The sequence below is a fragment of the Gracilinanus agilis genome, chromosome 2 (genome assembly GCF_016433145.1).
Source record: "Gracilinanus agilis isolate LMUSP501 chromosome 2, AgileGrace, whole genome shotgun sequence".
Taxonomy (NCBI): domain Eukaryota; kingdom Metazoa; phylum Chordata; class Mammalia; order Didelphimorphia; family Didelphidae; genus Gracilinanus; species Gracilinanus agilis.
Window position 1 is genome coordinate 154,547,702 of NC_058131.1, and position 24,200 is coordinate 154,571,901.

The 24,200-nt window shown below is 40.7% G+C and overlaps 1 protein-coding gene across 1 annotated transcript; it reads left to right on the plus strand.

Moving 5' to 3' along the window:
• Nucleotides 1–607: 607 nt before the first annotated feature.
• On the plus strand, nucleotides 608–22,288 carry PNOC (prepronociceptin). Its single transcript, XM_044660798.1, has 2 exons — nucleotides 608–733; nucleotides 21,842–22,288. The coding sequence occupies exons 1-2, from the start codon at nucleotides 608–610 to the stop codon at nucleotides 22,286–22,288; spliced, it is 573 nt and encodes a 190-aa protein (XP_044516733.1).
• Nucleotides 22,289–24,200: the final 1,912 nt, after the last annotated feature.

The window sequence follows — 24,200 nt, forward strand, 5'->3', positions numbered from 1 at the left end:
ACTCAAGTCTTCTTGAGTTCAGGACCTACACTCCATCTACTATGCCACTTAGCTGTCCAAATATTAGTTAAATATCTATTTTATTTTAAAGGGAAGGATAAAGTCCATTCTGTGGGGAAGACTATAAAACATAAACAAATGCCCCCCCAAAAGATGATTATTCAATTTCCATCTTGCTTTCTTTTCCCAAACAAGATGTGTTATCCTCAGGATAGGAAACTGAGGGCATCATGCATGATACAATGGAAAGAGTATAGGATTTCAAGTCCAAAGATCTGGATTCAAATTCCATATTCTGCCAATTACTACCTGTATAACCTAATTTTCAGTGTGAGCATTTATACCTTAGAAATCAGCTAACACCACAAATCTGGACTTGATTGACTGTTTTGTTGATTATCTAGACTTAAGAAAATGGTGGCAGAAATTTTAATAATGCAGATTAAACTTAAAAGCATATTGAGCTTTCCAGAGAGCCCGTTGTTAAATATTTGCCAGCCCAACCATGCATTCCCCGCCATCCTCTGAGAATCCTAAACCCTGCTGATTTTCCCACTAAATTGTCCTACGTTTGTCTTTCAGTGGCTCCCCTTCTGCCTCCGACATCATGAAAACCCTGCTCTGTGACCTCCTTCTGCTGGGTCTCTTCTCCAACGTGTTCAGCGACTGTCAGAAGGATTGTTTGACATGTAGAGAGAAGCTTCACCCCTTCCGGGACAACTTCAACGTTGATGTAAGCAAGATAAGACTTAGATATCCTCTAACCCCTGAAAATAGTATGTCCTCCTTCATCTTGTCACCTTCAGTCCTCCCAGTCCTAAGTTCCTACAACCTGCAATACTGGAGAGCAGTCCAGAGGAGACGCCTCCAGTCTGCAAGCACTCATGTGACATTTGAAAATCTCCAAAGGCCCATTTTCCTCACCCTTAACCTCCTCAAATCTTAGCTTTTCAGTTTAGTGGGACATAAATGGATCGATTTTGACCAAGTTAATTTTTATAGTCATTCTTATCTCAGCTGATGCCTCCAAATATCGAAGAGGAAAAGTTCTCCTCTCTTGGCAATATATTTGAGTTTTTCATTGGTTTGAATATTATTAAGCACCAAACACATGGAAGCCCCTAGGCTAAGCCAATGAAAGAAAAAATTGGATAAAACCCAATCCTTGCTCTTAAGGAGTTGACCATTTCTTAGTGGAGGAAAGGCAAGTGTGCAGATAAAATGGTGTGAATTAGAATATGCCAAGTGTCTGCCATGGGAACAAAGAAAAGGCTGTAATAAGAAAGCTAAAACTTCTAACTGAAAGAATCAGGGAAGGTTTCAGGGAGGATTATGGGATCGTTAATAGAGAACAACAAGAGACGTAAGAGAAATCTGCTTCAACCCTTTCCTTTTAAAGATGCAGACCTAAGAATCAGAGAGGATAAGATCAGAGTCACTCACACAGGTAGTAAACCCTGGAGATGAGATTTGAACCCAGGTCCCCTGACTTCAGACCTAGCATTCTTTCCACTGCACCATGCTATCTCCTACTTCTTTCATAAGATATCACATCTCAAGCTTCTTGAGCTTTTAAGTATACTGACACAATTAATTATGTAAAATTAAAATTAAAGCTGCTAGGTGGTATAGTAGATAGACCACTGGACCTGTAATCAGGAGATCTTGAGTTCAAATCTGGTCTCAGATACTTACTAGCTATATGATCCTGGGCAAGTCTTTTGGCTTGTCTCTACCTCAATTTCTTTATCTGTAAAGTGGGGATAATAGTAATTCCTAGGGCTGTTGTAAAAATACACTGAGATGATATTTGTAACATATATTTATATAAAATTTGTAATATATACAGAAAGCAAACACATTACTGAAGTAGACCTAGGACTGATATTCAATTCTGCTCTCATTCCTGTTCTGCAAACTTTCCCATCACACTCTGACCCTTGCTCTCCATTTAAGACTTCTGGTCAGTGTAGAAGTCAGCTGTGCAGAAATGCTGTCATCATAGCCCAAGAGGGCAGAACCTCAGGTCCATCCAGGATTCAATGCATCAAACATGTACTCAGGACCACCCACACTGCTGCCCTTTTGTCTTGACCAGCTGGCTGGTATGGAACGCAGCCAGATAACACATTAGGCATGGTTTAAGTGTATACTTGAGTCTTGTTTGGGGGTATCATAAAGGAGGCAGAACTCATCTTAGGTGCTTGGATTTTCTCCCACTTTTGGAAAGCTTCCTCTCTCCTACATAGCCCCAGCTAAGGGGACATGGCTGACAGCAAAGCCAAATAACTTTGGTTTTTATTCTGGTCTACTCGCTGGCACCCAAAGCACTCTCCTCATGCCATGCCCTAACCTGCTTTCCTTTGCAGGCTCCCAAGTCCTGAAGGAGTCTCTACCACATGCTTCTATCATCTGTCTTGTCTCAAAGGGGTTAGATATGGGCAGCCCTTTTATAAGGAGCAACTGAATATTCTATTCCACTCCAACAAGGAGCCTTGACTAGGAGCAATCAATAGCCTAACTTAGATAATTAAAGACTATTGAAAGTAGACCTGAAAAAGATCTCAGAGACTACGCTGCCCAACTGCTTCATTCTGCATGAGAGAAAACCGAGGTCATGAAGCCTGCTATTGGCAGAGCTGGAATTAGAACCCAGATCTTTGGGCTTCTAGTCCAGGACTCTTTCCACAACACTGAAAGCCTATAGGAACAACTGAAAACTAAGGAGGAAGACCAAAATCTCAGCTGGGGAGGGCCTAAGGGAAGGGGCACTGACCTAGATGAGTTCAGAAGCGAGATAAAGGGTGAGGGATGCCTTTTGTCTTGAACATAAACTGGATTTAAGTGATGGCAGATGGGAGATATTACTTTCAGGATTACTCTCTTACTTTGGACATGTACAAGAGGATATTTGCTATCACTTCCTTTCCTCTGATAATTATGGCTTTTCTTTTTTTAAGGCAGTATAACCTAGTGGTTGCTGAATTTGAAGCCAGGGAACCTGGATTCCTATCCTAGTTCTCCTGCTTTGTGACCCTGAGCTAGCCAACCTCATGGGGCTCCTTTCTATAACAGGGTGGGAAGGGAAAATAGACAAATTCTAAAGTCCCATCTGTCTCTAAATCTGTATACCTAAAACTGGTACCTAGTATTACATAGGACACACAAGAGACACAGAGACTAGTCCAATGATTTCATTGGTATGGAGAACCCTCAAATGAAGAAACTACCAATTCAGATGAGATCGTTCTCTATTATTTGTAGTCTTTGTTGTTCAGTCCTTTTTCAGTCATGTCCAACTCTTCAGGACTCTATTTGAGGTTTCCTTGACAATGATACAGGAGGGGTTTGCCATTTCCTTCTCCAGCTCATTTTACAAATGAGGAACCTGAGACAAACAGGTTGAAGTGACTTGCCCAAGGTCACATAGCTAGTAAGTTCCTGAGGCCAGATTTGAACTCAGAAAGATAAAATCTTTCTAACTTCAGGCCTAGAACTCCATCCACTGTACCATATAGCCAAAGTCTTAGAAATTGCCAAAAGCCCTAAGAGGTTAAGTTGACTTGCCCAGGGCCACACAGCTCTCAGAGACCATACTTGAATCCAGGTCTTCCTGGCTTTGAGAACAGGTACATATTAAATACACCAAGCTGCCTCTTTGGTAAGTACATTCTATATCAAGCTATAAAGACATTAAAAGATCTAAGGACAACTAGTAATCTTAAGGGTTCTTGATCTAACCCTGGTTTTGCTTCAGGTACTTGATAAATTGTAGATATTAAATAAATCTGAACTACCACTCTACTACCGCTGAGTAGACCTCATTCACTTTGAATCTCTTCCCTTGAAGTTAAAACCTTCTGGAACTAGAGAAGCCATTCAAGGCCTCACTCCAGTCTTTGATGTTCCCTAGTGAAAGCGAGACCTTTAGCTGCTCTTCCAATTAGCTGGGAGCTAAGAATTTCTGCCGAGATTCCCTTTAATCCTTTACTTCTTCTCCTGCCTTGCGGTGAAGAAAAATATTGCCAAGAACGCTTCCTCTGGTCTCGGTGAAAACTCCATGATTTCCAGCTCCCATGACTACCCCCTTTGGTCAGTCTACATGGAGAAGAGTCCAGTAGGTGTTGTGGAGTATCCAGCTGTCTGAGATCTCAAATAGTATGTTGCAGAACCCAAAAGCACAAGGCTTTCCCCATTAACATACATACAAAACACAAGAGAATACCAATAGAAAGAAAGCAACCCAGGTGAACAGAGAGGCTCTATTTTGCCAATCAAGAGGTCTTACCTGGCTCTCTTGCCTTCCCTCCTTCCCTAAACACCACCTTGCTACCCCTCCAGTAGAGTGGGCCAATATAAGCCCCCATTCCTAAGCCTGGACTCTCCCATCTTTTATCCCCTGCCTATACTAAGAGATATCTCCAAGTGAGAGTGAAACTGGTGTCTTGTGGGTTTTAACAGTAGCTCTCTGGCCCCATGCCTTCCTGATGATGATAAGACCTAATCAGAAAAAGACTAAGAGAATAATATCTCAGTTAGAAAGCAACATCACCTACTCAGACCATAGCGAAGGAATAGGAAGGAAGCAATGAAGACTTCTGAGAAAGCAAAACAGATTCACAAAATCAAGGGAGGAAAATTTAGAGACAAGCTCCCTTGGCCCTCACCCTACAGCCTATTCAAGGGAAGAGAGCAAGAATGTATTAAATGCCTACTACGTGCCAGGCTAAGTGGTGCAATGGATAGATTGTCTGGCCTGGATTCAGGAAGACCTGAGTTCAAAATCTCACTTATTAGCTATGTGACCCTGGGCCAAGCACTTGATCCTGTTTGCCTCAGTTTCCTCATGTGTCAAATGATCTGGAGAAGGCAATGGCAAATTACTCCAGTATCTTTGCCAGGAAAACTCCAAATGGGGTCACAAAGAGTTAGACAAGACTGAAAAATGGCTAAACAGCAACAGGTACCTGGTACTGTGCTAAGCCCTTTAACAAATATATTTTTAGCCAGTGAAAAGACTGCCGGTCTTGGAATCATAGGGACTGAACTCAAACTCATTTGATTCTCTAAACAACCCTGGAAAGTAGGGGCTTCATTATTTCTATTTTACAGCTGAGGAAACTAAGACAGAGTTTAAATGACTTGCCCACGGTCACATGACTAGTAAGTATCTAAAGTTGGACTTGAACTCAGGTCTTCCTGAATCCAGAGTACTCTATTCACTATATGACCTAGTTGCCTATTTTTTCCCATTTTTCTAATTATTCAAATTTATTATTTTTATATTATATGATAATTATCATATTATGACATACATAAGCCTGGTCATCTGGCATATGACCTATACAGTATTATTGTTTTCAACATCATTTTATCTCTTTTTAAATATTTTTATCCTATAGCATATTAGAAGCAACAAATTAGAAATGGGGTGAGAGGCATAAAAAAAGTTAAAAAGTAGCCACCCAGAAAAGCGCAGAAGCTTGGGGCCATTTTAGGATCATAGAACCAGAGCTGGAAGGAATCATAGGGTCACACAGAGAATTGGAGAAGACCTTGGAGACTTCCAACCCCTCATTTCACCCCTGAGGGAAGGGAGCCCCATGGAGGAGAAGTGCCCAACCCAAGGTCACCGAGTAGGAGTTTGAGTTCGGTCCCTGTGATTCCAAGACCGGCAGTCTTTTCACTGGCTAAAAATATATTTTCAAATATTTGCTTAAAAAGTTAAACCTTCAGTCATGCAGAAAACTGCTATCCCAAATCTCTCTGTCTGTTCCTTTGCTGATAGCCTCGGCTTCATTGTAGCATTCCCCCTCACCGGGAGCTCCTAAATTGCTTCAAGTATCTCTTCCATCTGGTATCTAGCTACTAGAGATCTACTCATTAATTAGAAATTATCACAGTCACAGATCAGGTATCAGACTACTCCCTGATCGAAGCAGCTCCAGAAACATCTGTTCCAGTGTCAGGAGCCAGACCTTACAAACCCAAGCAATGCCGGGGCCATATTTTAAAACTTCATTTAGATGCCTTCCTTTCACCATGTATTCCTCCCTCTTCCCTTCCCAGAGAGTTTGTGGTAGTCCTTATAATAAAGAATAAAAAAAGATAGAAATTCAGCCAAACTAACCAGTTTATAGGAAAAGAATCAGGGTAAGTTGAACAAATACATTTCAGTCAAACATGATTTGATTTCCCAGTTGAGAGATAAAGTGATTTTTCTGCCCTTTTCCTCAACTTCTCTAGGGTGAAGCTCTTGTCAGGATAAAAGGTCAACATCAGATAGACCCATGAGATGCTACCCCAGCCTGCTTTGGGGAAGGAAAACCCATCCACGAATATACATTCAGCTATGAATATATAGAGTGTTCATCCAAAAAAGTATAAGCTTTCAAATAAAAATAATAATAACTGGGGGCAGCTGGTTAGCTCAGTGGATTGAGGGCCAGATCTAGAGACAGGAAGTTCTAGGTTCAAATCTGACCTCAGACACTTCCTGGCTGCGTGACCCTGGGCAAGTCACTTAACCCCCATTGCCTAGCTCTTCTGCCTTGGAACCCCCAAATAGTATTGATTTTAAGGTGGAAGGTAAGGGTTTAAAATAAAATTATATAATAATAACTGATATTTACATAGCACTTTAAAGTTTGCCAAGCATTTCAATTATCCCCTTGAGTTCAGTCAAAAAGTATTTATTGAATACCTATTATGGGCAGGAGAATGAGCTAAGTAATAGGGATACAAAGGAATCAGGAATCAGTCTCTGCCCTCAAGGAGCTCATCTTCAACAAAATTTATCTTATTTGAGTCTCATAACCATACAGTGAGGTAGGATGACAAGTATTATTATCTCATTTAAGTTGCACAACAACCAAACCCTGAGAGGTAGGTGCTGTGATCATCCGGATATTTCAGTTGAGAAAACTAAGACAAACAGAAGTTAAGTGATTTGCTCAGGGTCATACAACTAGGATGTGACTGAGGCCAGAGTTGAACACAGGTTTTCCTGACTCCTCTGTTTATTTCCGTTTTCTTGATTATAAAATGTGGACGATAACAAAGCCAACCACTCGGGGTGACAATACTTGTAAAGCACTTAGCGCAGTACCTGACACATATAGGCACTATGTAAATGCTTACTCCCTTCCCCACCCCTAGCAGCCCAGTATTAGTGATGACAATGAAGAGTTCTGAGAAAGTTTAAGACTTCCAGAGCAGGTAAAGAGATCAGAACCTTCATCAAGTTTTCAAAATATTTGTAAAACTCAGAGTATGTGATAACTATCTTTTGTCAGGCAACAGATCAGAAAGGGTCCAAATAGATGGACAAATGAACTCTAGACTCCTACATCCCCAAAAGTGTTCAGCTTGTTTCTAAAATATTTAAGGGCATCTACGTGGCATAGTGGAGAGAGCATCAGAGGTCAGGAAGACGCCTCTTCCTAAGTTCAAATCTGGCCTCAGACACTTAATGGCTCTGTGATCCTGTCACTGAGCCCTGTTTGTCTCAGTTTCCTCATCTGTCAAATGAGCTGGAGAAGGAAATGACAAACCACTCCAGTATCTGCCAAGAAATCCCGGATAAGGTCATGGAGAATCAGACAACTCAAAAATGACTAACAATGGCGTAGTGCTTGGATGGAGTGCCAGCCTTGGAGTCAAGAAGACCTCCCTTCAAATCCTGCCTCTGATGACTGATACATGGGCGCTTAATAAGTTCTTATCCACTGACTGAGTGACGTAGCTTAGCTGTGTGATCATAGACAAGTCAGTAAGCTTCTTTGAGGCTCAGTTTTCTCATCTGTAAAATGGAGCCAATGCTATCTGTTGTACCTATGCCATAGAAATGTTGCAGGGCTTATGGGATGACTTTTACAAAGTTCTCTGCAAACTTTAAAGTACTTTCTAAATACCAGCTATTATTGTTCTTGCTAACCTCAAATAGATTTTACTTTATCTCACAGAGAGGCCAAATGCTAATTTCTCACCTTGTGTCCCAAATATTTGGCCTTTGAGCAAGCAACTTGTCATTTCCTATGCCTCACTGTGAGACCAGCTTCACCGATTGCACTTGGCACCAGCCTGAGATATTCCAGATGCTCATTCATGCCCTGGCTAAAAATAACTGTCGTTAATGGAGACCATAGCAAATGCCACTCGCTTGCTTAATAGGCCATTAACCAACCATCAGAAAGAGGCAGGTGAATTCCTGTGTCCAAAGGGTAATACATTAAGTTTATATATGCCAACTGCTATTACGAATGTTGTTGCAGGGTTGGATTCTGTATCTCGGGCTATTTGCCAACAACTTTTAAGGCACTCAATTAGTTTCGAGGATTGTCAGCTCCTGCTACTTCTGCTACTAGCACATCAATTCTGAGAAAAGAACATGCATTAGATTTGGCTACAGAATTTGATTTTCTATCATTAATATCGAATCTAATTGTACCATCTGGTCTTAGAGGACCGGGGCCCCAAAGAAGGCCTGATAACTCCTAGTTGTAACACATATTTTACGGTCTTTCCCCATGCTACTTAACCCATTCCATCGGCCCTGTAAGGTTGTCGTCTGATAGGATTATTTCCCTAAATTATAAATGTACAAATTAGTTCTACTCCGTTTGTTCTGAAGCAAATCCATCTGTGGATGTGCTAAGCACAGACCTTATTTCTTTTCTTTCTGCGTCTGGAAAACATGCTCAGATTATGTTCATTGTTTCATGCTCCATTCTCCTCTGTCTCTCGTGGGTCCATCCTGTGAGCCTTTGGTTACTTTATCTAAAGAGGGCTATGAAACCGCTAATCCCAGGTGTAAGACTGTTCGGGCATTGTGTCCCACCAGATGGAAACCTTTGGTGGAAAGAAGGGTCCGGATGGCTCATTTCAGCTAGTGTTTGTTCATGTAATTGGCCACAGAGTGCTCCCCCTGATACCCACCTCTCGTGTGTTGGTGGCGCCATCTTGTCTGAGAAGATAATAGGCAATTAGGTAGCAGAGTGTGGAATCCTAGCCAGAAAGACCTCAGTTCAGATCCTTCTTCCACACTTAATAGCTGTGTGACTCTGGGGAAGTCACTGAAACTTTCTGTCTCAGTGTATTTCTGTGTAAAAATGAAGATAACAATAGCACCTACTTCACAGGGATACTGTGAAGATAAAATGAGATCGTGTATGTTGAGCACTTGGCCAACTTTAAAGCACCATTTAAACGTTAGCTGCTATTATCCTTTTCTGCCTTCAGCCAAAGCTATATCACCATGCCCGAGTTATACTACAAAAGGATGGGTGCAAAAGTCAATGACCCAGGTCAGAGTCCAAGACGAGACCTGCACTAAGAGCGTTTGGGAGTGGCGATAGAGGAGGAAATTAAGAATAGTTCTTGTGCAGAGGTCTAGAATGAAGCACCCTTGAGTTTGTTCATTCATTCATCTTTTTATTCAACAAGTACTTATTAAGTTTCTACTATGTATAAAGTACTGTGCTGGGCACGAAGACAAAGATGAAATAATTCCCACTTCCAGGGAGCATATAAATGGATAAGCAAATACAAATTATAGACAATGTAAATACAAATATGTTTTGCTTGTGAGGGGGAAAGCACTAATGACAAGAGAAATCAGGGAGGCAATAAGGTGGCTCAATGGATTAAGAGCCAGGCCTAGAATTGAGGTTGAAATCTGGCTTCAGATAACTTCTCCCTGTGTGACCCTGGGAAAGTCACTTAACCCCCATTGCCTAGCCCTTACCACTCTTCTGCCTTGGAACCAATACACAGTATTGATTCTAAGGCAGAAAGTAAGGTTTGGGGTTTTGGTTTTTGGCTTTTTTTAAGAGAAAAAAATTATGAAAAGCCTGATAGTGTTGGGGGTTGGAATGAAAAGGTCAGTGAAGCTTTTTCATCTCATCAAACATTTAGGCGGTGGTAAGTCCAATGGCTCACCAGGAGGATCAAGATACCAGGCCAGTAGCAGTTGGAAATTATACCCAAAGGAAGGGCATGCACTCCAATATGTAGGTTTGTATGTTCAGGATAAAATCCATGCAGGCCAAACCAAGGGCACAGAGAGAGACAGAGAGAGACAGAGGGACAGAGAGAAAGAGAGACAGAGAAAGACAGAGAGACAGAGGGACAGAGAGAGACAGACAGACAGACAGAGAGAGACAGAAAGATAGATAGACAGAGAGGCAGAGGGACAGAGAGACAGATGAGAGAAACATAAAGAGACAGAGTTAGAGACAGAGACAGAGAGAGACAAAAAGAGACAAAGGAGAGAGGCATGGTGAGAAGGCTGTAGGAAGTGGTGCAATGGTCGGTTTCCTTGCTGGAGGTGAGGCAAAAGACACACCTACCAGAGAGCTCAAACCATCTCAGTCTGACCCCAGAGCAGTGTCAGGCTGCCCAAATAATCTACAGATTCTTTCTAGAAAAAATAAAAGGCAAAGCAAAGCAAGATCAGTCACCAGATTAGTCAATAATTAGCCAGCAGGCACTTCTGGTTGCACTCAGAGTAGGAGAGTGAGGCAAGATTCAAGAACAAGGATTCTTTCATTCATTCATTCATTCATTCATTCATTCATTCATTCATTCAGGAATCAGTGATTAAGTACCTATCACATGCAGCGCTGTCCACTAGACACTAGAATGATGCTGGGCACCTGGAGACACTCAGAGTGGAGGCAAGCCATGGTTCCTATCATGGAACAAGACGTAGGAAACACAAAAATGGATAATCATGATACGATGTAATAAAAACATTAGAAAGTTGCCAAAGTGCTACTTGAGGTCAGAGGAAGATGGTTGTTACCAGCTGAGGTGACCAGGGAAAGCCTTCTAGAAGAGAGGACATTATGCTAGCTTCGGGGAGGGAATTCCACAGGTTAAAAGAGGATCGGGGAGCATTCCAGGCAAGATCACCCTGGCCAATCTCCCAAGGATGAGAGTATACAACTGCCCTAGGGAACATGGCACAGAGACAAGAGTAACTATGGCTATTCTTGATTTGGGCCTGGACACTAAGGAAAAGGAATGTGGGGCCCTAGTCAGGTAGACATAGACAACTGACAATTAAATGAATGGTGCCATTGGTTAGGTCATGAGAAATGCTTTTGAACCAGACTGGAATTTGCGTCTCAAAGGAATACTTGAGCATAATGTCTCTCTCAGAAATAAGAGATATCTCTGGTCTGGCCTTTCCTCTGATAACTCATTGGGAACCAATAATCAATGTAACCGAAGCAAGCTTGAACTTATTTATCTTTTCAGAAGACACTATCTCCAGGCAACACATTTCTAAACCACTGAAAACTCAGGTAAACCGTATCAAGTGCCTTTCCCTTTTGGTTGCAGCAAAATGATCTCTTCTGGTTTCAAAGGATGCCTCATAATTCAAGTATTTGGGATTTTGAACAAAAACTTCATGCTTACATTATTGATGCCCTTAATAATTTTGCACAATTCAGTCATGGTCTTACCAGACTTTGAAAAGGCTCACTAAATTGATTTTTCCCCTTCATTTTTGTTCAGGAGTCACTGTATCTTCTCTTAATCATTTTATCTTTATGTACATTTTATTTTTTCAGTTCAATAATATTTTACTTTTCCCAATTACATGTAAAAAACTATTTTTAATATTCATTTTCTAACAGTTTGATTTCTAAATTCTCTCCCTTCTTCCTTCCCCTCCCTAGTCCCTGAGACGCTAAACAATTTATCTTAATCATTTTAATCACCCCTCTCTGGATGATTGTTTTGTTCTGTTGTGTCTTTCTTTTTAAATACATACCTTTTGTTTCTTTTCTCCTTTTTAAAATTTTTTTAAATACATACCTTTTGTTTCTTTTCCCCCATGCTCCCACTTAAACCTGTCTTGTTAAAGCCAAAGTCACACATACACATGGGGAGAAAAAACAGCTCAGAACAGTACAAAGTACTCCTTCCATACAAATAGATCTATCATCCTATCATTTTGCACAAGATAGAATACTGTTTTCTGGTTTGCATATAATCTCTTTTTGACAGTATCTGTCATTTTGCTGGCTTTTTGGGGACCATAACAGAAATTAAATTTAAAGAACATTGTCCAGGGCCCCTCAGATCCCTTCCTGGGTTGTAACTAAAAGCTCTGAGACAGTCGCACTGTCAAAAAGATCCTTAGTGGCCATCAAGTTCTACTCTTCTCTGAACATAAATGTACTCTGCATTATTCTCCATACATTTCCACTGGTCTCCTGTTCCACAAATAAGATGCTTTCCCCTCTCATCTCCATCTCCAGGATTCTTCTAAGTCCTATTTAAAAATCTAACCTTCTGGGGCAGCTGGGTGGCTCAGTGGATCGAGAGCCAGGCCTAGAGATGGGAGGTCCTAGATTCAAAATCTGGCCTCGAATACTTCTTAGCTGAGTGAACCTGGGCAAATCACTTGACCCCTATTGCCTAGCTCTTACTGCTCTTACTTCTGTAAAACAGAAGAGCAGTAAGAGATAGGCAATACATGGTATCTTACTGCTCTTCTGTCTTGGAATCAATACATAGTATTGATTCCAAGACAGAAGCTAAGGATTTAAAAAAAAACTAACCTTCTGTATGAAGCCTTTCTTCCTCCCCTTAATTTTCATGACTTTCCTCTGTAGATTATTTTGAATTTAGCTTGTTTGCACATAGATGTTTACATTTTGTCTCACCCATTGTGGGGTGGGAGGAAATAAGAAATAGACAAAAAGAAAGAGACTAGAGGGAGGGAGTAAGGAAGGGAGGGAGAGAGAAAGAGACTGACAGAGACAGAGAGGAGAGAAGAAAGAGGAATGAGGAGAGAGGAGAGGGAGAAAAGAGAATGAGAGAGGAAGAGGGAGAGAAAGAAAAGAGAGAGAAAAGAGAATGAGAGGAAGGAGAGACAGCAGAGAGAGGAGAGAGAATGAGAAAGAGAAAGGAGAGAAAGAATGAAAGAGAAGAGAAAGGAAAGAAAAGATAGAGGAGAGAAAGATAAAGAGCAAAAAAATAGGGAGAATGGGGGTAGGAGAAGATAGACATAGAGAAGGAGACAGAGATTACTATATTCTAGGCACTCTGCTAAACTCTGAGTATCCATATAAAATCAGGGACTACATTTTACCTTTTTCAATATTCCTGGTACCTAGCACTTAATAAATGCTTATTTGCTGACTAACTGTCCTCTCTACAACTTCCAAACATTTCTCTTAGTTTTGACCTCAGGAATGAAAGAGAACAAGTCTAATTTCCTTTCCCCATGACAACCCTTCAAATACTTGAAGAAAACAAGTCTTTTCTTCTCAAGCCAACCAGTCCCAAGTCCTTTTAGGGCATGGTCTTTGATCCTTTTATCTCCTGGGTACCCCTTCTTTGAACATGTGGCCATTTGTCAATATCTTTTTTTAACCCTTCCCTTCCATCTTAGAATTAATACTCTGTATTGGTTCCAAAGCAGAAGAGCAGTAAGGGCTAGGCAATAGTGACTAAGTGACTTGCCCAGGGTCACACAGCTAAGAAGTATCTGAGGTCAGATTTGAACCTAGGACCTCCTGTCTCTAGGCCTGGCTCAAGAACCACATAGCTACCCCTGTCAACATCTTCCCTCCTTCCTTCCCTCCTTCCTTCCTTCCATCCTTCCTTCCTTTCTTTCTTTTTCTTTCTTTTGTTCTTCCTTCCTTCCTTTCTTCTTTCCTTTCTTCCTTCCTTCCTTTTTCCTTTCTTTCTTTCTTTCTTCCTTTATCTATTTCTCTCTCTCCCCCTTTCTTTCTCTCCTTCTTCCTTCCTTTCCTTCTTTCTTTCTTTCTCTTAACCTCTCTTTCTTTCTTTTTCTAAACACTTACCTTCTGTCTTAGAATCAATACTGTATATTGGTTCCAAGGCAGAAGAGTGAGAAGGGCTAGGCAATGGGGTTTAGGTGACTTGCCCAGGGTCACATAGCTAGGAAGTGTCTGAGGCCAGATTTGAACCTAGAATTTCCTTTCTCCAAACCTGGCTCTGAATCCATTGAACCATCCAGCTGGCCCCTGACAACATCTTTTCTTAAAAGTGGTGACTTAAATGCAAACAATAATTAAACATGACCAGATCAGAGCAAAATTTAGGGAGATTGCCCCCTTGTTCCTTCTGATTACTGAACTTTGATTCTCTTAACTTTGGGGGCTTGTTTTCCCATGTTGTTAACTCCAATTGAGCACACAGTCCCTGAAACCCCTTCTATCTTAGATGCCTTTGTTCCAAATCCATTATGTTGTACTTGCCTGCCTGAAAAAAGCTCAGATTGTGATTTTTCTGCCCACTCCTTCGGTCTCCTGAGACCTTCCTACCATTTATCTTTGTCAGCTTGGCATTTTATTACCCAAAGAATTTGTCATCTGTGAACCTGGAAATTTCATTGCAATACTTCTCCTAGATCATTTATAAAAATGTTAGATGAGATCTGTTCCAATAGTAGTCACCAGGGCTTTCCATTATTAACACTTCTCTACCCAGAGAAGCCCCTGTTTATTCCTAAACATTGTTCCCTGGTTTCCAGATCCTTTCTTTAGCCACTTAAAAAAAATTCTGCTCAGACTAAAAGAACATGGGGCTCTTTAGGGAGGCAGTATGACAGTGGAAAGAGCAGTGGACTGAGGGACAATCAGAGGATCTGACTTCTGAGTCCTGCCTTTATAATTTCCTAAATGTATAACTAGATAAGTCATTTTACTATTGTCTCAATTTCCACATCTGAAAAATAGGTATAATAATGCACCATTGCCTGTTTCCTAGGTTGTGATGAAGAAGATATTTTGTAAACCTTTTAAACAATTATAGAAATGTAAGCTATTATTTTTTAACTGGTTTTAATGCATAATCATACTGAATGCTTTTTAAAAGCCTAAACAACATATACCAACTGTCCAATGTCTTTGTGCCTTTTTATTCCCTTTAAGAATTCTGGCTAGGAGCAACAAGGTGCCTCAGTGGATTGAGAGCCAGGTCTAGAGATAGAAGGTCCTGGGTTCAAATCCAGCCCCAAACACTTTCTGTCTGTATAACCCTTGGCAAGTTACTTAATCCCCATTGACCAGCCCTTATGGCTCTTTTGCCATGGAACCAATACACAGTACTGATTCTAAGACAGAATATTTATATATTTTTTTGTTTTGTTTTTTTAAAGAACTCTGGTAGATTAATGTATTAATCAATTAATATGTTTCTGGCATATAGAAATAGTATTTCTTTTTCCCTCCTAGGCAATTAAGGAGTGTGGTAGAGAGAGAGCCAGACTTGAATTCAGGAAGATATGAGTTTGAATCCTACCTACAATGTATCTAATAGTGATGTAATCCTAGGCAAGACAATTAATAATACTAGAAGGAGCTAGGATATTCACTGGTGTGAAAATTTTATTATTAAAAAAATTCTACTGGGTCAATTGACATGGCTTAGTTCTTTAAAATATTCTTAAATTCTAGTCCCCAAAAGAGCCTGATATTGTTTGTAGTGTCCTTATAGGCAGCTAGGTGGTATAGAGGAGGGAGTGCTGGGGCCAGAGTCAGAAAGACCTGAGTCTCAGACACACAATATCTATGTGGCCCTGGGCAAGTCACTTGAACTGTCTTTCCTCATCTATAAAATGGGAATAATAATAGCATTTACCTTCCAGGGCCCTTGTGTAGATTAAATGAAAAAACTTTAAAGTACTGGTACATAGTAAGTACCATGTAAATGTTAGCTAGGGCAACTAGGTGTCACAGTGGATAGGAGTCAGAAAGATTCCTCTTCTTGAGTTAAAATCTGACCTTAGACACTAGCTGTGTGACCTTGAGCAAGTCATTTAACCCTGTTTGACTCAGTTTCCTCATCTGTAAAATGAGCTTGAGAAGGAAATGGTACAGTGGCCACCCACAACTCCATCCCATTGTTGATGAGTTTAGAAGTTTTAACCAGTTCTGTTCTTTCTAAGCTAAGATGGTTCGTCCCTTCTTAGTCAGATTAGTAGCCATCTGCTCTCAGGGACTCACTATATCAGTACCAGACTTAGTGAGGACACTCAATTAACTTTAGCCCTACTTCAGCTCAGAATCTCTGAACTCAAGTGATCCACCAGTCTCTGCAAGGATTACATATTTGCCACCATGCCCGTTTGTTTTTTTTCTCGTTGTCATCTTTGCTAATCTGATGGGTGTGAGATGGAACTTCGAAGCTCCTCTAATTTACAATTCTCTAAATGTTAGTGATTTGGGGAGCATTTTTATGTGGCTATTAACAGTTTGAATTTCTTCCTTCAAGTGCTGCCTGTTTGTATCCAATGACTATCAGTTGAGGAATGGCTCTTGTTCTTATATATTTGAATCAATTCTTTCTATAGCTTATATATCAGAGAAACTTCATATGAAGATTTTATCTCAGGCCTTCTAATTTAACTTGTGGGAAAACTTTGTAATTTATACAATCAGAATTGTCCGTTTTCTCATCAGTGGTCCTTTTCCCCTACTGATAGTTGTGAAAAGTATTCTTTCCTTGCTCTTCTTATTGGTTTATGATATGACTTTTTACCCTTAAATCATTTTTCCATTTGGAGTTTAACTCGGAATATGGTATAAACTAATTGATCTAAACTAATTTTCTGCCAGACTGCTTCCAAGTTGTCCTAGCAATTTTTCTTGAATAATGAGTCCTCTGCAGTTGGGGTCTTTGGCATTATTGAATACTGTGTTACTCTATTTGCCTGTTGCTATATATTATGAACCTAATCCATTCTACTGACTGACTTCTATTTTTTTTACCAGTATCAAAAACTTGTGATTTCTGCTTTGCGGTACAATTTAAAAACTATTAACTGCTAGGCCCCCTTCATTCCAGTTGTTTTTTTCCCACTATTTCTCTTGAGATTCCTGATATTTTGTTCCTTTGGATGAATTTTGTTACGTTTTTCTTGCTCTGTAAAATAATCCTTTTGCAGTTTAATTGGTATGGCACTGAATAAGTGAGTGAGATTTCAATCAGGTGAGTTCCCAGGTCATTGAAACATGTTTATCTCCATCTCTTGGATAAATTTCCTAAGCTTTGTTATGTACATTATTATTCAAGGTCATGTTGCAGTATTCTACCTCCATTTGGGAATTTCTATGATTCCAGAACAATTTTTCTTCTATATATTTATCACAGTCCATCCTTCCTTTAATGGGGGTAAGATTTCTGGGCCCAACAGAAATAAAATTTGCCAAAATTTGACAGGGGGTGATGTTTTACAATCTGATGGAAATGCCTATATCCTATAGGCTCACCTAGATTTCTAACAGCTATTTTACTATAGCCTTAAGTGAAAAAGTAAGTTTCATCAGCAAAAATGACCATTTCCCAAACTTCAGTGCCCCATTCTTTATATTATCTGAATAATAAAATACAAATGGTATTAAATCTATAACATGACTTTTTCCTCCATATTATTTGTTATCAGGTATTTTAAAAAATTATTATTCTCACCATCTTTTCAACTTTAAAAAGCTTTTATCACTATGTAGAGAAACAATAAAGTACCCTCTCTTCCTGTCAGGTCCTTCTGAAGGTTGTTGTTTTCCAAGGTTTCTTAAGGCTGTTTTACAAGAAATAGACTTTCCATTCTTGGTACTTTTTATTTTCTACTGTACTCTTCTTTGCGCTTTGACATGACTCTTCTTGTTTCATTAGGAGCTTGAATGAACCTTGAAATGCTTGGCTTCTCCTACACTACAATATCTATAACAGTCACTGAAGAATGCTCTTGAGAGCTACAACTTTTGCCCATTTCTTTGGAGAAATAACCATTCTTGAAAACCACAGAATAGGAGGGCAGCTGGGTGGCTCAGTGGATTGAGAGGCAGGTTTAGAGAGGGAAGATCCTGGGTTCAAATCTAACCTCAGATACTTCCTAGCTGTGTGACCCTGGGCAAGTCACTTAACCCCATTGCCTAGCTCTTACTGCTCTTCTGCCTTAAAACCAATACGTATTATTGATTCTAACATGGAAGGTAAGGGATTTAAAAAAAAAAAACAACCCAAACTCTTTGTACAAGACTTCCTCCCTTATGATATGATGGTAACCCTGGATCATGTCAGCCTATGGTGGCAGAGCTAAAACTATAAAGGTTTTGAGTATGATTTAAGCAATAGATACTAATACTAGCTAACTTTATATAGCTTTTAAGGAAACTTTAAGATTTCCAAAGAGCTTTACATATATTATTTCATAGCAATCCTGTGAGGTTTTGTTTCTACCCTATTTAATAGATGATGAAACTAAGGATGAAAAAAGGTTAAGCTATAGTGTGTGAATCACATGGACCAAGTAAACTTTTTATAATAACAATTGTCATGCATATATATTTCTGTCAACTTTATTTATTTAAAAACCCCTTACCTGGGGGCAGCTGGGTAGCTCAGTGGATTGAGAGTCAGGCCTAGAGACGGGAGGTCCTAGGTTCAAATCTGGCCTCAGACACTTCCAGCTGTGTGACCCTGGGCAAGTCACTTGACCCCCATTGCCTACCCTTACCACTCTTCTGCCTTGGAGCCAATACACAGAAGTTAAGGGTTTCAAAAAAAAAACCCTTACCTGCCACCTTAGAATCAATACTGTGTATTGGTTCCAAGGTAGAAAAGCAGTAAGGGTCAGGCAATTGGGGCTAAGTGACTTGCCTAGGGTAACACAGCTGAGAAATATCTGAGAGCAGATTTGAACCCAGGACCTCTCATCTCTGAGCCTAGCTTTCTATCCACTGAGCCACCTCGCTGTCCCCCTCCATTGACTTTAAATGTATTCAGAACAGCTGACCTTGAGTAGATGGAAGTCTTATTGAACTGAATTCCCCATCTTTAGTTCATTCTCTCTTGTTTTAGTGCTGAATCTTGTGCCATACTCATATGTTCCATTGATATTTCTGTGGGATTTTTAATTTTGTGGGTTTTTTATAACCCTTATCTTCCATCTTAGAATCAGTACTAAGTATTGGTTCTAAGGCAGAAGAGTGGCAAGGGCTAAACACTAATGGTTAAGTGACTTGTCTAGGTACACACAGCTAGGAAGTATCTGAGGCCAAATTGGAACCCAGGACCTCTTGCCTCTAGGTCTGGCTTTCAATCCACTGAGCCACCCAGCTGTTCCCAAGAGTCTGAGTTTTAAGAACTTTTTTTTTTCTGAAAGGAAGAAAAACCTAAACCCATGTATTTATCCAGCACTTACCAGCGCATGACTTAAAGTCTTACCCATGCTGTCAAGTATATTGTTTTCCTTCACAGATGAAGACAACTAAAACCCAGGAAAAAAAAAATAAATTGCTTCTGCTTTGTCTGGGCAAAGCTGGAATTGGGCTTAGACATACATCTTTTCTGGTTTAAGGAGCCAACAAATCTGACTGGAGTCAAGTGCAAGCTTTGTTGTGATGGGTAGACTGAAAGTGGGGAACCAGATTTTTTTAAATGACATGCATCGCTCTGGGGGATAAGAGGAGGAAGTGACTGTATGGGCTGATGCTGGGCTCTAGAGAGCTCACATTGGGGGAGATCTCTCCATCACCGCAGAGCAGCTCCTCTTCAGTAGGGACCTTAGAGAATTTCCTTGCCTGAGACAATGAGAAGGCAAGTGACTGGCTCGGAGTCACCCAACTGGAAGGGGTCAGAAGTGGGTGTGAGTCAAGGGCTTCCTGATTCCAAGGCTGACCTTCTCATCAGCTAGCTCATGCTTCTTCTCTAGCGATGGCATAAGCAAAAGGAACCAGTTCAAACTACTTTTTTTGGACTTGATGTTTACAGAATGAACAGAAAAGAATTGTTAAAAATAGCTTTTATCTAGCACTCTAAGGTTTGCAAATCATTTTTACAAATGCTACCTCAGTTGATCCTCACAACACCTATCCAGAAGGTATATGTTATTATGATTCCCATTTTATAGACAAAGAAACTAAGGCAGACAAGCCTATTTGCACAGCTAGTATATGTCTGAGGAGGAATTTGAACTCCCATCTTCCTAACTCCAACCCCAGGTCCTCTGCTGCACCAACTAACTGCCTCTAAAAAACCCAAACATCAGGAGATTTTTACCCACGTGCTTTTTAAATATATATATACATATATATGTATACATACATATATATATGTTTCATTAAAAGCTAAGCATTAAATACACAATATGAGCAACTAAAATTGTTGTTTGGTAATTACATTTAAATGAATTTCAATACATACATAGCATAACAATTGTTCAGGGACCCTTTCTCCTGGAAGTCCTCTTTAAGATTCTTTCTTAATTTGTTTTCATTTGCCTTTTGCTTTATATGGTTGTAATGAGCATGTGTGCTATTCTTCTGAATCTGCTTTTTCCCTTTCCATTATTTCTTAGTTCCTGCCAGGTTTCTTTGTATTCTTCATACTGGTTGGTCTTAATGGCATTATAGCATTCCATTGTATTATCGTACCACAATTTGTTTAAAGATATTCTTATTGGGGGCAGCTGGGTAGCTCAGTGGATTGAGAGCCAGGCCTAGAGACTGGAGGTCCTAGGTTCAAATCTGGCCTCAGACAATTCCCAGCTATGTGACCCTGGGCAAGTCACTTAACCCCCATTGCCCACCCTTACCACTCTTCTGCCTTGGAGTCAATACACAGAAGTTAAAAAAAAAAAGATGCTCTTATTATTAGAGATTTAGGCTATTTCCAAGGATTTTTTTTACAATTACATATATATACTCACATATATACATATGTGTATATACCTATATAAATATATACTTGCATAAAAATATGTTGCTATGAAAATCATTGTACAGATAATTACCTTGGTTTTGTTTTGTTTTATGTCATGTACTATGAGGCAGCTATAGAGTAGAGGATAGAGGCAGATTTGAAATCAGGAAGACCTGAGTTTGAATCCTACCTTAGTCAGTAATTATCTGTCTCTAGGCAACTCCAATAATATCTCTCAGCCTCAGTTTCCTCATGTAAGGTAGAGAAAATAATAACATCCACTTCACTGGATTTTTGTAAGGATAAACAGAATTTGTGTATTGTTATATAAATGGTAGCTATTATTTTTAATGGCTAACTATTAAATTAATTGCTATTAATAATTTTTTCTAGGATATATTTCAAGCAATAGAATTATGGATCCAAAAATAATGTTCTACAATTTTTTAAACCCTTACCTTCTGTCTTAGAATCAATACTGTATATTGGTTCCAAGGCAAAAGAGCAATAAGGGCTAGGCAATGAGAGTTAAGTGACTTGCCCAGGTCACACAGCTAGGAAGTATCTGAGGTCAAATTTGAACCCAGGACCTCCCATCTCTAGGTCTGGCTCTCAATCTACTGAGCCATCCAGTTGCCCCCTCTAAGATTTTTAAGATCAATTTGTCCTCCCCAAAATATGTCCAGCCTGTGTGATAGGAACATAGTACCCAATGATCATCTCAGTCACTGTTCTTTCAGTTTGACCCTTGAGCACAAAGATTCACAACCTGGAATCCCAGGATAGATTTTAAGTGGTGCATTAATTTGATTGGGGGGAAATTTATATCTTTATGTCAATAAAATGGGTTTCCTTTGTTATCCTGTGAATTTTATTTTATGCATTTAAAAACATTCTTCAGAAAAGAGGTCTCTGGGCTTCACCAAACTGGCTAAGAAAAAGATTAAGAAGCCCAACTCTAGGAATTGTATTTAATCTCCAGAATTCAGAAAGTGACTCTGCAGAAAACTAGAGTCAAGTAATTTGTCAATACTTAGACACAGTAGAAATGCCTGTATTCATAAAGAGGGATTGTCCCACCCCTCTCCAATTGTCTTTGGGCTAATGAGAGTTCCTTCTCTTTTTCTTCTCTATCTCCATCCCTCTCCAGGAATGCATCACAGATTGTGAAGGGCAAGTCTTCCTCAGCCCCTTCTGGGCCCCTTGCACCAAGGCCATGAATAAGGGGCCCTGGCAACTCAGCCTGGTCAGCAAGGATGAGGCGATGGCGTCCGTATACCAGCCGCAGGTGATGGAGGTGCAGGGTCTGAGCCAGATGGAGGGCAAGAACCGGGTGTCCCGTGTCAGAAGCCTGTACGGTGCTCAGGAAGAAGAGGCAGCAGAAGGCTTGGGCGAGGCAGGGGAAGAGATGCAGAAGAAGTTGCAGAAACGGTTTGGGGGCTTCACTGGAGCACGGAAATCTGCACGGAAGTTGGCCAACCAAAAGCGATTCAGTGAATTTATGAGGCAGTACCTAGTCATGAGCATGCATGCCAGTGAACACCAACGTCACGGCCTGGCTCCCGGCCGCAACCTGCGTCAGAATGGCAATGTGTAGCCCCAAGGGGAGATCTCTCCCAGCTGCACCGTCCACTTCAACCCATGAGTGAGTTGGGCATTAACCCACTGTGGGAGCAGATGGAGGCATCAAACTCATTCATCCAACTGTTGTCACTCCCATCATCCTGGAACCATCTTCCCCCTCCCCCCACTCCCCTAAAGAGCTTGACTCCCCTGGGGACTAGGGGATCTGACCATCTTTCTTGCAGAGCCTGGTTGATCTGGGGACTTAGCAGTTCCACCCTTCCTTTAAGAATCCAAGAGTTTTGGGGATCTGGCCCTTGAGTTTACTGCTCCCTTTTGGAGCCTGGTTACTATGGGGATAATGGTACTCTCTGTTAGGTAAATTCATTGCTGTTTCTCTCTAGGAGTTAAGTTACTATGGGGACTGTTAATAGTGGACCAATTCTCCATATCCAGTTACCATAGCTACCATTTGGCTCACCTTTCCCTTGGAGACTCCATCTCTGAGGGACCATTAACTGGAACCCCCCTAATTTTCCCTTAAGAGGTCTGGTGACTGTGGTAATGTTTTTACTACCTTTCCCTCAAAGAGCACATGCAGTTCTTCAGTCTATGATCCTCCCCTCCCCACCCCAATCTCTCAAGGGCACTGGTCTCCATGGAAACCATAAGACCTCTTATGCCAGGACCCATAGTTAGACCTGCTTCTTTTTCTTCCCTAAAGCGTCTGTCCTGCCTCTTCATAGATCTGGCTAAACTTCTGGATGTAGGTTGTCTTGCGTTTTTCTGATACCAGGTCACTGACCTGGGCTTCCAAGGTCTGTGTTCAGTTTCTCCAGTGTTTCCTGGATAAATGGGTATGGGTTTGGTGGACTGTTGAGCTCCCCTCTTCCCAGCTAAGTTTCACACTCCTTCCCAATCTATGCTTTTCCCTGCTTGTCTGTCCTCCCCTAGTTCCCTGCTTCTTCCTAATCCTGTCTTTTCTTGTTCTCTCTTCCTCTTGATCCATTCCCATCTTCAAGTATATGTGTCTAGCTACATATGTGTATATCCGATAACAAATCAATTTGAAAAAAAAAAACATTTTTAAAACCTTACCTTCTGTCTTAGAAGCAATACTGTGTATTGGTTCCAAAGCAGAAGAGCAATAAGGGCTAGGCAACGGGGAGTTAAATGACTTGCCCAGGGTCACACAGCTAGGAAGTGTCTGAGTCCAGATTTGAACCCAGGACCTCCCATCCCTAGGCCTGGCTCCCAATCCACTGGACCACCTACCTGTTCCTAAAAATATTTATTTGATTGAAACTACAAACCCAGTTTCCATAACATATTATAACTCTGGAGTCATTTGCAAAATGCATAGCTATTTCTCCTCCCCACTTTACACTTATAACCTAACATCCTTCCAGTACAAATTAAAGTGTGGGAGTCTATCCATTTGCATATATTTATATCTAATTTGAAGTGGCCAGATCAGTCCTGCACAAAATTTGAAGAACTCTCCAGGGAAGTGTTGGCGAAGGTTTTCAAATTCGGGTGCCCAAATTGCAACTTCAAACTGCCTATGAGCCCCCTCCCACCACCCGCCCCCACACATTACCCCAGAGAGTGGAGGGAGGATGTGCTTACTTTGGGTGGCTGGACAGAGGGGCTAGCCATGCAAAAAACATCCTGAGGCAATGGGAAGAGGGGGTCCGGAGAATCTCCCTGAGTGCCAGCTGGGCACCCATGCCAATTCTTCAGCAATGCTGCTCTAGGGCATCTAAAACAAACAAACAGGAAAATCCCTGCTCAAGTGGGAAATGAATTCTATCATACATCAAAGCCCCCAACCCCAACACGATTCTCAAAGTCAGAAGGTCTCACTTTGCATTTCTTGTTTTGCTTACTCCATTGATCACAAACCAGAGGTACCTTGACATCTGGGGTGCCAATAACTCTCTCTT